This window comes from Vanessa tameamea, chromosome 12, assembly GCF_037043105.1.
Source record: "Vanessa tameamea isolate UH-Manoa-2023 chromosome 12, ilVanTame1 primary haplotype, whole genome shotgun sequence".
Lineage (NCBI taxonomy): Eukaryota > Metazoa > Arthropoda > Insecta > Lepidoptera > Nymphalidae > Vanessa > Vanessa tameamea.
Genome location: NC_087320.1, coordinates 9908044 through 9922796, shown reverse-complemented (window position 1 = coordinate 9922796; position 14753 = coordinate 9908044). Strand labels below are relative to the sequence as shown.

Below are 14753 nucleotides of genomic sequence, written 5' to 3'. Positions count from 1 at the left end.
ACAACAACTGACTCTCGTGAACAAGACATTCGTAGATAATGTCGAAATATCGAGCTCCACCAAATAAAAATAAAAAACATGGTAAATATCCCGTTTTAAATACTGTTAGTAATAAAAATAACCATGTTAATTTAAAATCTTATAACGTATATATTGTTTTTGTTGTGACATTATTTACTTTTTGTTCGTGTAAGTTGTCCATTTGACACACTTGCCTTTAATATAAGCGAAGCGTGGTGACCTGTGTTAATTTCCTTTTCATTTTGTTTTTAAACTAATTTGTAACTGAAGAAGTTCAGTGGTTTAGAAATATAAAGTTGTTAGAAGTTTAGAGGTATTTTTGCATTGCATTAACAGCCTGTAAATTTCCCACTGGTGGGCTAAGGCCTCCTCTCCTTTTTGAGGAGAAGGTTCGGAGCATATTCCACCACGCTGCTCCAATGCGGGATGGTGAATACACATGTGGCAGAATTTCGTTGAAATTACAGACATGCAGGTTTCCTCGCGATGTTTTCCTTCACCGCCGAGCACGAGATGTATTATAAACACAAATTAAGCACATGATAATTCAATGGTGCTTGCCTGGGTTTGAACCCGCAATCATCGGTTAAGATGCACGCGTTCTAACCACTGGGCCATCTTGGCTCACTCACTCTTAGAGGTTTAGAGTATATCATTTTATCTGAAAGACACGAGTTGAAATTCAAGCAAGAACCTCTTAATATTTTCAGATATTCAACTCTAGTGAACTAGAACATCATTATGGAAAGGCTTATTTATTTATTAGCGATTTAACGTAACTAACTTATTCTAACCGGATTTAAAGGAGGGAAACTGCCCTGGGACCTCCACAAGAATAAGGACCCCACGATAGAGATTCCGAAGAGTTATCAATTTTAATATTACATCCAAACATCGAGATATAGTTAACTTATAATAATATTATTAATTACTGTTAAAAGTTACTGCTGCATACAGTTAACATATTATTGACAAAGCTGGCTGACATAAATGAATTTATTCAATTTAATTTATAAAATAATAGTTAGGGCTTCCACTCCTTTAAATCCAGCTCTGCTTTTGACAAATGTAGACCAATTAGATTCAACTTTAAAATTGAAGTCGTGAAAAATATTTGAGATGATTATATTTTATATTAATTAAATTTCAGTTATTATTTTCCTCTCTATCCAAAGACGCATAAAACCTAACGAACATAATGTAAAATTAAACATTGTTTGAAATATTCAAGATTATCTCAGTATACACCGTTCAAGTTTAAATTACATCGTTGGCTTGGCAACAATCTAATTAGTTATGAATCATCAAGATTCTACCGAACTGTGTAATAATAATTTGAACTGGCATACTAATTAACTGCTTAAAATGTTCCCTAATTAATTATATGAAAATCATTTAAAGTTCTGAGATAAGTAGTTCGTTATATTATTGAGGTTATCAGTTATTTATTATTTTAATTGAATGCAATCGTATCAGAATAGTTATTATAAATGATTACCTAAGTGTGATGGGAATCAATCACGGTTAAATTTAAATGTTGAATGTTAGTGCAACGTTTTGCGTGAACGTTTCTGACGCAAAAAGTTCTCATCTTTTAGGTATGTTGACTTTTTTATGCAGTGTGTAAGAATACGACGCAACAAACACATCATGATTTTTTGCTATTGTTTCCAGGGAAATATATTTATTCGGTGATAATTAATTTTAAAAGTGGCAACTGCTAGATGAAAACTATTTCATAAATCAAAAAGATACTAAGAAACATTATCGTAAGCCGATGTTTTAAATACCTAATCTGACGACAGTAAACCCAGGGCAGGGTTATTGGTGAAGAGGGTAACGAACAGCGACTACCAAGGATTTTAAGATTTTGGACCTAAAAATGGTTGTTCGTAAGTGAGATGAAGTACCATCTAAACTAGCCTTGGAATCCATAATCTCACGAAGACCCCTTAAAGGAAGTAAATTTTCAAACATTAATAAAGAGGTCTAAAACACAGAAGGTGATTAATATTGTTATCCTGAAATTTCCATTGCGATGTTGTCTGGAAATAAAAATATGAAGGTGACTCGTAAATTCAATCAATTTAATATAAAGACGAACATAAAAAACCAATACACAACATAACTGTGTGTCAGACTCAAAAAAAATACCTTTTCTGATAAAAATGAAATATATTCGATCAAAGTCACTTGTCAAAAATCAGATAAATTCAATTTGCAATGTTAAGGAGAACATACATCGTGATTCTAATGGAAAGTTTCGGCTGTAACTAGACAACTTTTGATTGAAGTATTCTTTTGTCTGTGCCACTTAATTAGCGTTGGTATCACTTTTCTAAGAATTCTTAAGTTGGTTATTTAGTTTTAATATTATTTCTTGTTTGTATATGAAATGGATTTACAGATACCAGTTTTGGATTAGAGCCTATACGTTTGGGAATAAACTAACTTAGCCTAGCAGATTTAAATAGAGTTTTAGTCATAATTTCAAATGGGTTAGTGACTAAAAAATTGCATTCAATGAAATTAGGCTTTAAATCTGAATCAGCTTTTTCTCTTCTTAAATTGTATTTATAATTCTTACAGGCGGTGAAAAAAACATTGTGACGAGGATTGCATGTGTTAGATGAAATTTAATCAGCCGCTATGGAGGAGTGTTTCTCTTCTCTGCGTCTCCTCAGGGAAATTAGGAGGCTATATGCTATAGTTTTATGAAACCAAATCTTGGTTTAATGAATATTATAAAATATTTTCGGCTGATACACAGTTTTTGCCAGAATAATACGCATCGCACGCGCCTTTAATTCATATAGAGAACAATCTGATTGTTGCAGATTAATAAAATAACAGAATGATATAATTACAGACGGGCAAATTACCTCTTATTATATTAAAGAGCAATCAAAAATTCTTTGAACGGAAGACAATAAGGCGTAAGGAAATAAGCCAATTATTGGTATTTCCAAGTTCGTCTGCAGAAATGGGAATATTCATGAAAATTTAAGTAAACGATGTAGATAACGAATCTACCAATGAAATAAGTAAAATTTAATATTGGATTGCTGATCACAAAGTAATGCTGATTTTTAAAATAGCCTCCTCATATTATGTTTCAAAGGAAAGTCTCAAATATTCTCAAAAATATTAGGTAATTTTCTTTCTTCTAGAGGTTGTGCGACTTTTGATGATATGAATTATTCCTTTTATAGAAATTTTCCAATTTCCAACGAACTATATATAGATATAGTAAATACTGCCCGTCTTAACTTCGTATGGGTGAAATAAGACTACTTTTTTTATATAAATCTATTATATCCTGGTACCCAATAGCATCACAACTTCTACGCCGAAGCCTGGTTCAATTTAAATAATCCAGGATATATAATTATAAATGCAAAACTTGTAATCAAAATCGCTCGAGGCATTAAGAAGAAGTTCAATGGCATAGACGAGTACAGAATAATTGTATATAAATATATAACTGTTCCATTATTGAGGAGTACAATGGATCCTTTTTCTTCATAGAACAATCGGGTTATGACGTAAAGTCGGTTAACCTTTCCAAATAGGCATTGGACAAGATAAAAGGTCACGTAGCCCGAGAGCCTGGGATGAGAATCTTACTAAGATAGTCCGGAGCTTGGAAGTAGGAAGCGTGTTCACTCCGGTGCCTTGGAAAGCACGCCACCATTGATAATGCACCTTTTTCCGGTCGTCGGATTTACTGCTCCATCGGATTATGAGTCATATAATATAATATGTTCTGCGTCGCCGCTGAGATTTGCCTAAGCGGTAGAAATCAGTCATGACATAAATATAAACTTTTAACCTATCGGAAAATTTTTGAAGAAAAAAATTTCCAAAATTGCGGTGTTTTTAAAAAACTCACCTTGATGTTTGTTACGAGCCAGATTTAGACCCATGATTGTTAAAACTAAAACCGATTTTGGTCACAAAAAATAAATATGAAAACTGGGTCACGAAATTGTGCCTGTAACTTGATATTTATGGAAATTTATTTAAAAATGTTAATTTATTCGAATAGTTTTTCGTTACAGACCTGTGAAGTTTTATCCGTCGTGGACGATGAAATTCTGAAATTATTTTTCGCTTTGGCATATGAATCCGAACATATCTTTAATCTTTATCTTTCTTTATTTTTCTTTTTATATAGAGTTTCTACTAATATCTTTTACTTAAAGAAATACGTTAAACAATAATATTTATATCTTGTTTTTTTGAACGCCATTTAGTAAAAAGGCTAGGCTGTTAATTGAAAGGCAAATTTTATTAAACTAGTTGAAGTAGTCAAAAGTCACAAATTTTAAGTACGAAAAAAATTTCGAAAGAACATCGAACACGTAGTATGTATATTTGACATTTTTTTTGCACATATCTTATAAACCCAGACAAAAATAAAATCAGACCTTAAGATTAGATACAAATAAAAAACGATTGATAAAATTTTGGTCTCATTAACTGTACTTGTACTTTCAGTGAAATTATTTAATAAATATTCAATATAGTTTATATAATTTACAGTGGTAATAATTGAATCGCACGCCGTCACGCTGAGCTGTCCATAGCAAGGCACGTCACGCTGACAATAATACTTGTTAGCGTGACATTTGATGGAAACTTCATTGTATCGAATGTTCACTATTATTGAAATAATTAGTTTTGATATATACACTTTAAAATTGATTGACTATGTATTTAACACAATTTATTATTATTTTATATAAATATTGTTATTATTTTTTAAAAAGTGAAGATTCACTTTTTATTACCACTTGTTATAAATACAAATAATGAGCATATGAATTCAGTGGTAGATTGTCCTGCGTTTGAATTTTCAACCATCGTACAGATGTATGGCACAATCTACCACTGAATTCATGTGCTTGTTTTTTGTATTTATAATATCTCCCGTGCTCGGTGGTGAACGAAAACATCGTAAGGAGGAGAATCTGCCACGTGTAAACACCTACTACCTTTGGAAAAGCGCGGTAGAGTAAGCTCAAAACTTTTTACTTACAAGTGCCTTTGCATAATATTGGGACGTTACAAAGCTGTTACTTTACTTTACTTATAAAATAAATATTTGTATATATGATCATATGTATATTATTACTTTAAAGTAATAATAATCCCCCTTTTCTTGGTAAAGTATTCAATAACATCCATTCAATAATGTATTTTTCGAAGAAAATGTTTTTGGAACATTTCTTAAAATGCGTATAGTCCTTATAAGATATTTATTATAATTACCAACACATTTAAATTTAGTTATCTAAGAGTTGATGTGTTTTTGGAATAACTAAATGGCACACATGGTCGGTTAATGTAACCCAAGATTAAACGGAGAATATCTTACATTGTGTTACTCGTAAACGCGCTTTCGAAAGTTATCGAATCGATATCGTTAACGAATAGATAAAACTATAACAAGAGTACCTTAGAAATCTTACATTAGTAGGCTATGTGTATGGGGAATAATAGACTAAATATGAAATAGTCATTGTAGCACGAAAAACGCAAATAATTGAATTGGGTGCTGTCATGCTGCGTTGTTCATTTCCGGACATGTCACGCTGTTTCATTATCACTTTTGGGTCGTTAAGCGTGACGTTTAACACGTTCGATATATTGTAATACATTGACAGCGTATGATTGTTTTTATTATGTTCATTGACTTATATGACTATGTCCAACAATATTATGCTTATATTTGACTGAAATAAAATTTATTTTTTAAGTTTCTTAATTAATGAAACACCAATTAAAAATATATATATAAGATCGAAATACCGTTATTAGATTTTTTTTTACTATTGCACGGAGATACTCTTTAAAGCCGTCGTGGCACTTCTTCGCCACCACTCTCCCCTCCTGCTTTTTTAACTTCATTGCTATATGTAATATTTATCTTTTTTTTTATGGCATTGTATGGCGGACGAGCATATGGGCCACCTGATGGTAAGTGGTCACCACCGCCCATAGACAAAGGCGCTGTAAGAAATATTAACCATTGCTTACATCACCTATGCGCCACTAACCTTGGGAACCAAGATATTATGTCCCTTGTGCCTGTGATTACAAATAAAAACAAATATTCATATTATTAACGAAATACTATGTTTGTTTTTGATTTACTTTAATTAGACATTTTTCAATATCGTTCAATTACTTTGCATTAAATTGACGCCAATTTTTTAAATTAAAGCGTAAATGAAATATGTATAAAATAGTACATATAAATACATATGAATATACGCCATGTTTTAATTTCCATTTCATATATGTAACCTTCGTACAAGAGAACTTCTTCATCAAAGTTCAAAGTTCGAGTCTCTTCGTGTCTAATATTACCTACTGAGTTTCGTTCTTAAATATTTCAGTAGCTTAAGCTATACAAGTACATTAAGCTTTGGAACTCAACGTTCGTCACGAACGATACAATAAAATAAATAATAACTTAAAGTAAAATATACTAACATAGTTAATGTATAAAGCCTTGAATAAATATATTGTTACTAACAATTAAACCTAACTAAACAAGTTAAATTTGTTAGTACAGTTCAGTTACTTCTTTCTTCTGATAATTGTTATAGAAATCATAATTTGATGGATATACATTAATATATTTTGTGCAAACGTGACAGTTTGAACTTGAAATGAGCTGCGATAGCTCAGTGGTTAGAGTGCATCTTGACCGATGATTTCGGGTTCAAACCCAGGCAAACCACTGAATTTTCATGTGCTTAATTTTTGTTTATAATTCATCTCGTGCTCCGCGGTGAAGGAAAACATCGCGAGGAAACCTGCATGTCTCTATTTACAACGAAATTCTGCCACATGTGTATTCCACCAACTCGCATAAGAGCAGCTTGGTGGACTATGCTCCAAACCTTTTCTACGTACACAAACATAATGCAATAAGAACATACATCAAAATTACGGACTTAACAATTTTGAGCTAGATTACATTCCTAAGCATGTGTACACGGCTTGCTCGTAACAATTATATTAATACAGTCAGGTGATTTTGTATATAATAATTGTACTAATAAGAAAATAAATTAAATTCAAATAATATAATTTTTCGAAAATAATAATAATTAAATTCATAAATTCAGAAATATCTGTTAAAAAGTTATTAAGTATTTACAGACAAATGGTTATTTTAACATAAATCTTGGCATGAGTGCACAGAAATGCAAATTAGGATTATGTTACCTGGGTAGTTGCTTTTTTATATAAGCTATATATATATATACGTAGGATGATAGAATTTTATTAAATATAGACCTCTAATCTCTTACCCGCTTGGTATTAAGCTCTTAGTCACAATTGAAACATATAAGGTTTATATATTTAATTCCTTATATTGAATATTTTATTTTTTAGTGCATCTATATTGTGACTAAGACATTTAACCAATTCCAAAATTAATTTGTATACTTAATGTCATTATATTGAAATTTTCATATGTGACTTATTAGTATATAAGACTTAAGGTAGATTTTAAAAAGTTACTATATCTCAAAAGTTGAAATGTATTTTCAAGGTTAGGGAGAAGAGAACATGGTTGTTTTCAAAGCTTCAACTCGAAACAATGTTAGACGGTTCATTAAATTCTTTTTTATGAGTTACAGAAGGCACTACTATTGTTTATACTGCCAAACTGTTTGTCTAGAACTTCTTTTATCCGTGTAACAACATCGGCTTACACATTCCTTCAACTAGAATAAATCGTACATTATAGAAATAATATCACATATACAATATTGATGTTAAGTGGTAGACTGATTGATGAGTAGGAGGTTCCCAAGCCTGTCTGTAATTTTTTTTATGATATCGGTAGGCGGATGAACAAGTGGGCCACCTGATGGTAAGTGGTCACCACCGCCCATAGACAATGGCGTTGTAAGAAATATTAACCATTCTTTACATCACCAATGCGCCACCGACATTTGCAAAAATAAAATGTTACGTCCCTTGTGCCTGTAGTTACACTGGCTCACTCACCCTTCAAACCGGACCACAACAATACTGAGTACTGCTGTTTGGCGGTAGCGCTAAACATAGAGTCAAAAAGTCATAAATATATGTCACATTTAATATTAAAAACGCATATGTTTTTAATGATTTTGAGCAAATTCGCCACGCTCTAATTCGTGTAGAATACACATGTGGCAGAATTTAATTGAAACTATATACACGCAAGTTTCCTACGGACGTGTCACAGCCAAGCACTAGACGAACTATAAATACAAATTAAGCACATGCAAATTCAGTGGTACTAACTAGGGGCTTGAACCCGTAATCAGCGGTTAAGATGCACACGATCTAACCACTGAGCAATCTTGACTATTTACTGGAATTAATTCCAAAAGTTGTCCTCGAAAGGAGAGGAGGCATTAGCCCATCGGTGGGACATTTACACATTGTGACTTATTAACAACTTACGTGAACCTGCGTTTATAAGTTTATCTGTAGCACACAAACTATCACCCCCAATATTTACCCCCTCGAGGAGTGAATTAAAAAAGTAGCCTATGTCCTTTCCCGGCGCTCAAACTATGTACATACAAAAAATCATCAAAATCGGTTCAGCAGTTAATTTCGCATTTATAATATTCGTATAGACTGTTTAAACACTAAACGAACTAAGTCAGTATCGAAAGCTAATTGTTTACGAGTAATGAAATTTAAATATAACCAAGTATAATTTAAAATTAAACCAACCTATTTTCATTCAAGAAACATAACAGGATGTTACGCGACGCGTAAAATATATTTCTCATTTGACTGCAAAATGAAATGTTATTATCGTTTACGTATTTATTTAGATACGAACGAATTGCGATCTAATATAAGTCGACTTCGGATATGAAAGTTTTCGATTGATTTTAACCATGAAACCCATTCATTCAGTATAAAAATCACTTTATGTTGGCCAATGGATGCAATGGATAAATTATGTTGACCAATGAAAAATTGCGCATGTTGAGACGAAAATATTAGAAGAGCTGAAGTGACGCAAGATTTGTATCTTAGACCAAAACGGATGGTGGTTACATTACATACATACATTAGCAGCCTGTAAATCTACCACTGCTGGGCTAAAGGTCTCCTCTCCCTTTGAGGAGAAGGTTTTGGAGCATATTCCACCACGCTGCTCCAATGCGTCTTGGTGGAATACACGTGTGGCAGAATTTCGTTGAAATTAGACACATGCAGGTTTCCTCACGATGTTTTCCTTCACTGCCGAGCGCGAGATGAATTATAAACACAAATTAAGCACATGAAAATTCAGTGGTGCTTGCCTGGGTTTGAACCCGAAATCATCGTTTAAGATGCACGCGTTCTAACCACTGGGCCATCTCGGCTCTTTTTTTGGATGGTGGTTACCATTTGTTATTTAGGAACTTAACCAGTTACATAAAACCATACATACAATATCTATATCCCAAAAGATAACTCATTAAAGATAATCATTATTTCATTAGAATTCTTACAAAATAAATAAGAGGCGAGATGCTTAAGATATTTTCCAGTTTATAAACTATATTGTACAAGTTGTGCCCCGCGGCTTTAGTTGCATTCTTATTTTATCATCGGGTGTTATGCATAAAAAAGTCTTTGTTCTTTCTTGGAGTTCAACCTTCGTTCATATCAATGTCCATCAAAATCGGTTTAGTGGTTTGACCGTGATAGAGCAAAAGACGAACTGACAGACACACGCTTATCATATTAGTATAGATGATAAATAAATAAATATTGGACAACATCACATACGTTACTCTGATCCCAATGTATGTAGCTAAAGCACTTGTGTTATGGAAAATCAGAAGTAACGACGGTTCCATAAACACCCAGACCCTTTTTCTTCTTCGACTCGGCCGGGAATCAAACCCGGGACCTTGGAGTGGCGTACCCATAAAAACCGGTGTACACACTACTCGACCACGGTGGTCGTCAGATTAAATATAATAACATAATTGGAACTATAAGTATATTAGTATATCTGTGGTTAAAAGAAATCTCAGGATAAAATTATTGTTTAATCCGTATTTGGGTCGGGCTAAAACCAATTCTACTTACAGTAGTACAGACGGATAAAAAACTTTGACGTTGAATTGACATCAGGTCGTTGGTCGAAATCTTGAATAATTTATGATATTCGTGAAAGCATTTTGAATGTCGGCGAATCTTTTATCGGAACTTTGGTGCATAACATCTTAATTACCAATATTGGTGGCGCATTGGTGATTAAAGGAATGGTTAATATTTCTTATTCCGCCAATGTTAATCAACAGTGGTTACCAACAGCCCATTTTCCCGTCCACGGGTTTAATAAATATATATCAATCAAGAACAGTTTACAGTGAATGGACAAAATTTATCATACTATGTAATATCTAAATATTAGGTTGGTTTATATTTACTTCGTCTTCGATTGAAATAGGCTTTAGCTTATAATATTATTGTGATGATACTTTAACAACATTACAAAACAATTTAAACATTGATTTAAGAGGCAGTCAAATGTGTTTCATCATCATCATCATCACCACTGATTGACAAAGGTCCACCCTCAAAGATCTGCACAAAAGCCGGTCTTGCTTCTCGCATTGTCAAATTGTCAGTCAACCTTGTAGGGGCTTTCCGTTATTCCACGCTGCGTTTTCCATTTAGTGGTCGCCACTCGAGAACGTTTCGCCCCCAACGGCCTTAGGTTCTACGACCTATATGCTCCGCCCACTGCCACTTCAGTTCGGTTATACTTCGGGTTATGTTTACAAACGGATATTGTTAACCAAAATATTTAGTTTGCTGATATTATTACATCGCTTTAGAAGGGTCTTTCGTACAATAAACAGTGTTTATCTGGGGTGAAATGTTAAGTAATACAGCGTACAAGTATTTCGTGTGTTTGTTTGCATGGTAACTAATTCACAATATAACTTTTTTATAAATGGTGAATCTTAACCGAGGTTCAAAATTAGGCAAGCTCAATTGATTTTACAAGTGCTTAAGTTTTATTTATAATTCGTATCATGTTTTGCATGGAAAAATAAGATAACATTTTACCAATGATGAACCTGAAGCGCCAAGCTGAATTTAGGGTTTTTTAAGGCATCGCTTGGCGGACGAAATATTAAAGGCCTTTGCAGTTTAAAGGGCTGTCGTTTGTTTGCTATTATTTGTGCCTATTATAATACCAAATGTGTAATAATATTTCTATAGTGTAATAAAAACTACGTCTTTGAGGACATCCTTTCAATAATGTCTATTTCTAAGGAGTCACATAAGAAAAGTTAAGAAACCGAATTTATTTACGACAAGGTTTTTGGAATTTATCGAAGAGTAGTCTAAGGCGGATAATAAATTTTAACTATTAAGTTTTTGGTACTTTTCGGTACAATCTACATTTCGGACTGGTGGTAGCTTTATTTATTTTTAATATAGTGATGTAAAATGACGATTCAAAAGTGCTTGTAAAAGCCTACTTGATTAAAGTATAATTTGATTTGATTTTCATTCAAATATACCTTTTAAATCTCAATTTTACAAGACTATAATAAATGTCTATGAAATATCCTACAAACCATCTTTAAATCAATCGGATTTTAAAATCAGAAGTTAATCTTTTCCGTCAATTAAATTACATTTTTATGTTAATAAAATACTAATACATTGTTATATCCTGCCCGATATATTGGTTGACACCAATAAATGCTTTATTCCATATTTATTCATATGTTTTTAATATAAGCAGCTGTGAATACCCTACCCTACGAACTTCGTGGAGCCATTGATATCTTGATATCAATTTAACCCTCCCTTATCGATTTCTTAATACCCTATTATTAATGTTGACCGCCTCGTTGGTCTACTGATTATATATATTATATAGATATAAGGCTGTAAATCCCGACGTATTTGGTACAAACCTCAGGTTTTAAAAGTAATAGAGTTTTTCTGTCGATAGATCCCCCGTGCTTCAGAACGAACGTAAGCCGTTGGTTCTGTGTCTGAACGTTTACCGGTCACACACTTGTGCAATATAATATGTCCTATTTAGTAATGGCTGGTCTTCTTTGAGCAATCTCAAAGAAGACCGTAGTCCAATTCGGTCAGGACGATCACCATCATTATTAATGTTAGTTTTAAAATAAAACTGAATTATGAACTTACAAGCATCGAGTGACATTTATACTATCAGGGGGTTGAATTGATAAATCAATAAATTGTTATATATATATATATCTTTGACGTCATAATAATAACACTAATAAAAATGTTTATTCTTTACACAGTTTACAAAGCATATTTAAGTTTGGGTCTGTCTAGTAACCAAAATACATACTCGTATCAGAGGGGCCCACTCTTCGATAACATCGTGTGTTATATAACCAACTAAAGAATAAATAAACTTTTAATTAATATAAATAAAAAGAAAAATATAACTGAAATTAATATTACAAAGTGCACGTGTGTTAGTGAGGCGAGTGTGATGAAGGTGTACGTATGTATGTGTATGTGTGTAACACTGAATATAATATTATCAATATTTCCTTTGTACAAACATTATTAGAAAATATATGTGTTTTTTTTTTAATTACTAACCCAGCTACTGTCAGCGAAATATTAAATAGATGCAGAATTACTAATTCTAATTTTGTGGTTTTGATTTTACGTGACATTGTGGTTTTGATCACTAATTAATTTATTTGCGACAATGTTCAATTAATTATATATTTAAATTTTATGGAAACTTCGCTGGCATTAATTGGTAACATTTAAGAAACGTTTCGTTTTGCTTACCGATAGCAGTAGTAGGTTCAGAAGAATTATGTACTTAAATGTTGAAAAAGAATAACTGCTGAGTTACTTGTCGGTCCTTCTTAGTAGTAGCTTCACTTAATATAGTTTGTAAAATGGCGATTCAAAAGTGCCTGTTAAAGCCTACTTGAATATTTTTTTAATAAATGAAGACGATTAATACTATTGATTTCAAAAAAGGCAATTAGTGAATTTTACTTTGAATTTATTGAATATAGTAAACAGACATTACGGGCTTAAGCCATTATCGTCGATGGTCAAGGGTCGCTCGTGGCAAATATTTACGTTATTTAAACATAGGTTTTATTTATTTTTTTAACGGCTAATGGCTTTTAATTGTGTTCGTAGGGCAAAGATTAATTATATACGACACTTCAGACTGTTATTAAATTTATTATTTATACTAAAGACCGATGAGAAAAAAGGTTTTAGTTGTTTTTTATTGACATGACGTGACAATAGCACTTGGGAAAAATCGATGAAAACTTTGTAGAAATTATGCGTAGGTCAATTTACTTGTGCAAATCAGAATCTGGATTTGAGAAAACAAATGAGGAAGAATGTGGTAAAACAATATTTATGCTAAAACTTTTTTAGTTAGGCGGCGTGTCAAACGGACGACTAGATGGTGAGTACTCCATCGACATCACTACCTACCTTAAGAAATAAAAATTATTCCTCATATCACTAATACACGACTAAAGTAGGGAACTAATATGTTATGTGCTTGTATTCCCAAATTGGCACGATATAATACTATGTTTTGCTGTTTGGTGCTTGTGTATATGATGAGTAAGTGGTACTTATCCAGATGGGCTTGCACAAAGCTCTACCACCGAATAAAATTCATTATCTATAAAAATAATTTCCAATATTTATCTAACTACGAGATAAGGTGAAATTTCATCCGTTTTCAATATGAAAAATAAATTAATATACAATTTACTATAATTTACATATACATATAAACAAACACACAAACTTAAAAATAAATAAATAAACGTAATTTCGACGAAACTGGTTAAATATTCCACATAATTAAATAAAATCTTTTTAAATATGCCTAGTTACGAATGAAGCATTGATTATTAAGACTGAGATATTAGAATTGCGAAAATCAAAAAAGGGACAAAATTGTTCAAAATGAACCCCCGTTTTAAATTAAGAACTTACCGGGCATTGAAAGTTTTATCCGGACAAATCACATTACACTAAACACACATAATATGACCCTATTTTAATATAATATATAAATTGTTTTATTATTATTTACATCGCAAAGTTCGATAGTCCGCGAGATTATAACGTGCGTTCGCTTTGAGATCAGAGAAGAGACTGAAGTCCGAACACGAACAATGATGTATAGTTGTATATAATGCTAGAAGTGTCTTTCAATTTGGATATATTAACTCTAGATATACGTACGCTGAAAATAAATACTTACTTATATATAAAAAATATATATATTATTGATTTACACTTAAATTTGAGCGAGTGATCTTATATCGGCTAAATTTTACTTGGCTATCTTATCAGCTTAACAAGATATAATACAAATGTAAATTAATCATTGAGTTTTGACAAAAGTTAACTGCCAGCAAGATATTAAAATATTAATAATAATAATGAGTATTTATCCATAAAATGGTTTTATAATAATTGCGATTATTAATATAGTTAATACTTTAAAGAATACATGTTAAAACGCATCCTCGCGATTTATTTTAACTAAAATTAGATATAATTTAAAATAAATCATATAAAAACATGTATAATTTGTATTTTTTTTTAAATAATTTTAAATTGTGTTTTTAAGTTAATATGTCTATTTGCAAGTTATTGATATTATTGATAAATTTACAAAATAAATATAA

The 14753-nt window shown here is 31.9% G+C and overlaps 1 protein-coding gene across 1 annotated transcript in view; it reads right to left on the bottom strand.

Moving 5' to 3' along the window:
- LOC113393048 (uncharacterized) overlaps nucleotides 1–14200 on the bottom strand; it is a 29131-nt gene extending 14931 nt beyond the window's left edge. The window contains exon 1 of the mRNA XM_026629741.2: nucleotides 14053–14200. Coding sequence (XP_026485526.1) covers nucleotides 14053–14059 — 7 coding nt within the window. The 5' untranslated portion in view covers nucleotides 14060–14200. The remainder of the gene's footprint in view (nucleotides 1–14052) is intronic.
- Between the last annotated feature and the right edge of the window lie 553 nt (nucleotides 14201–14753).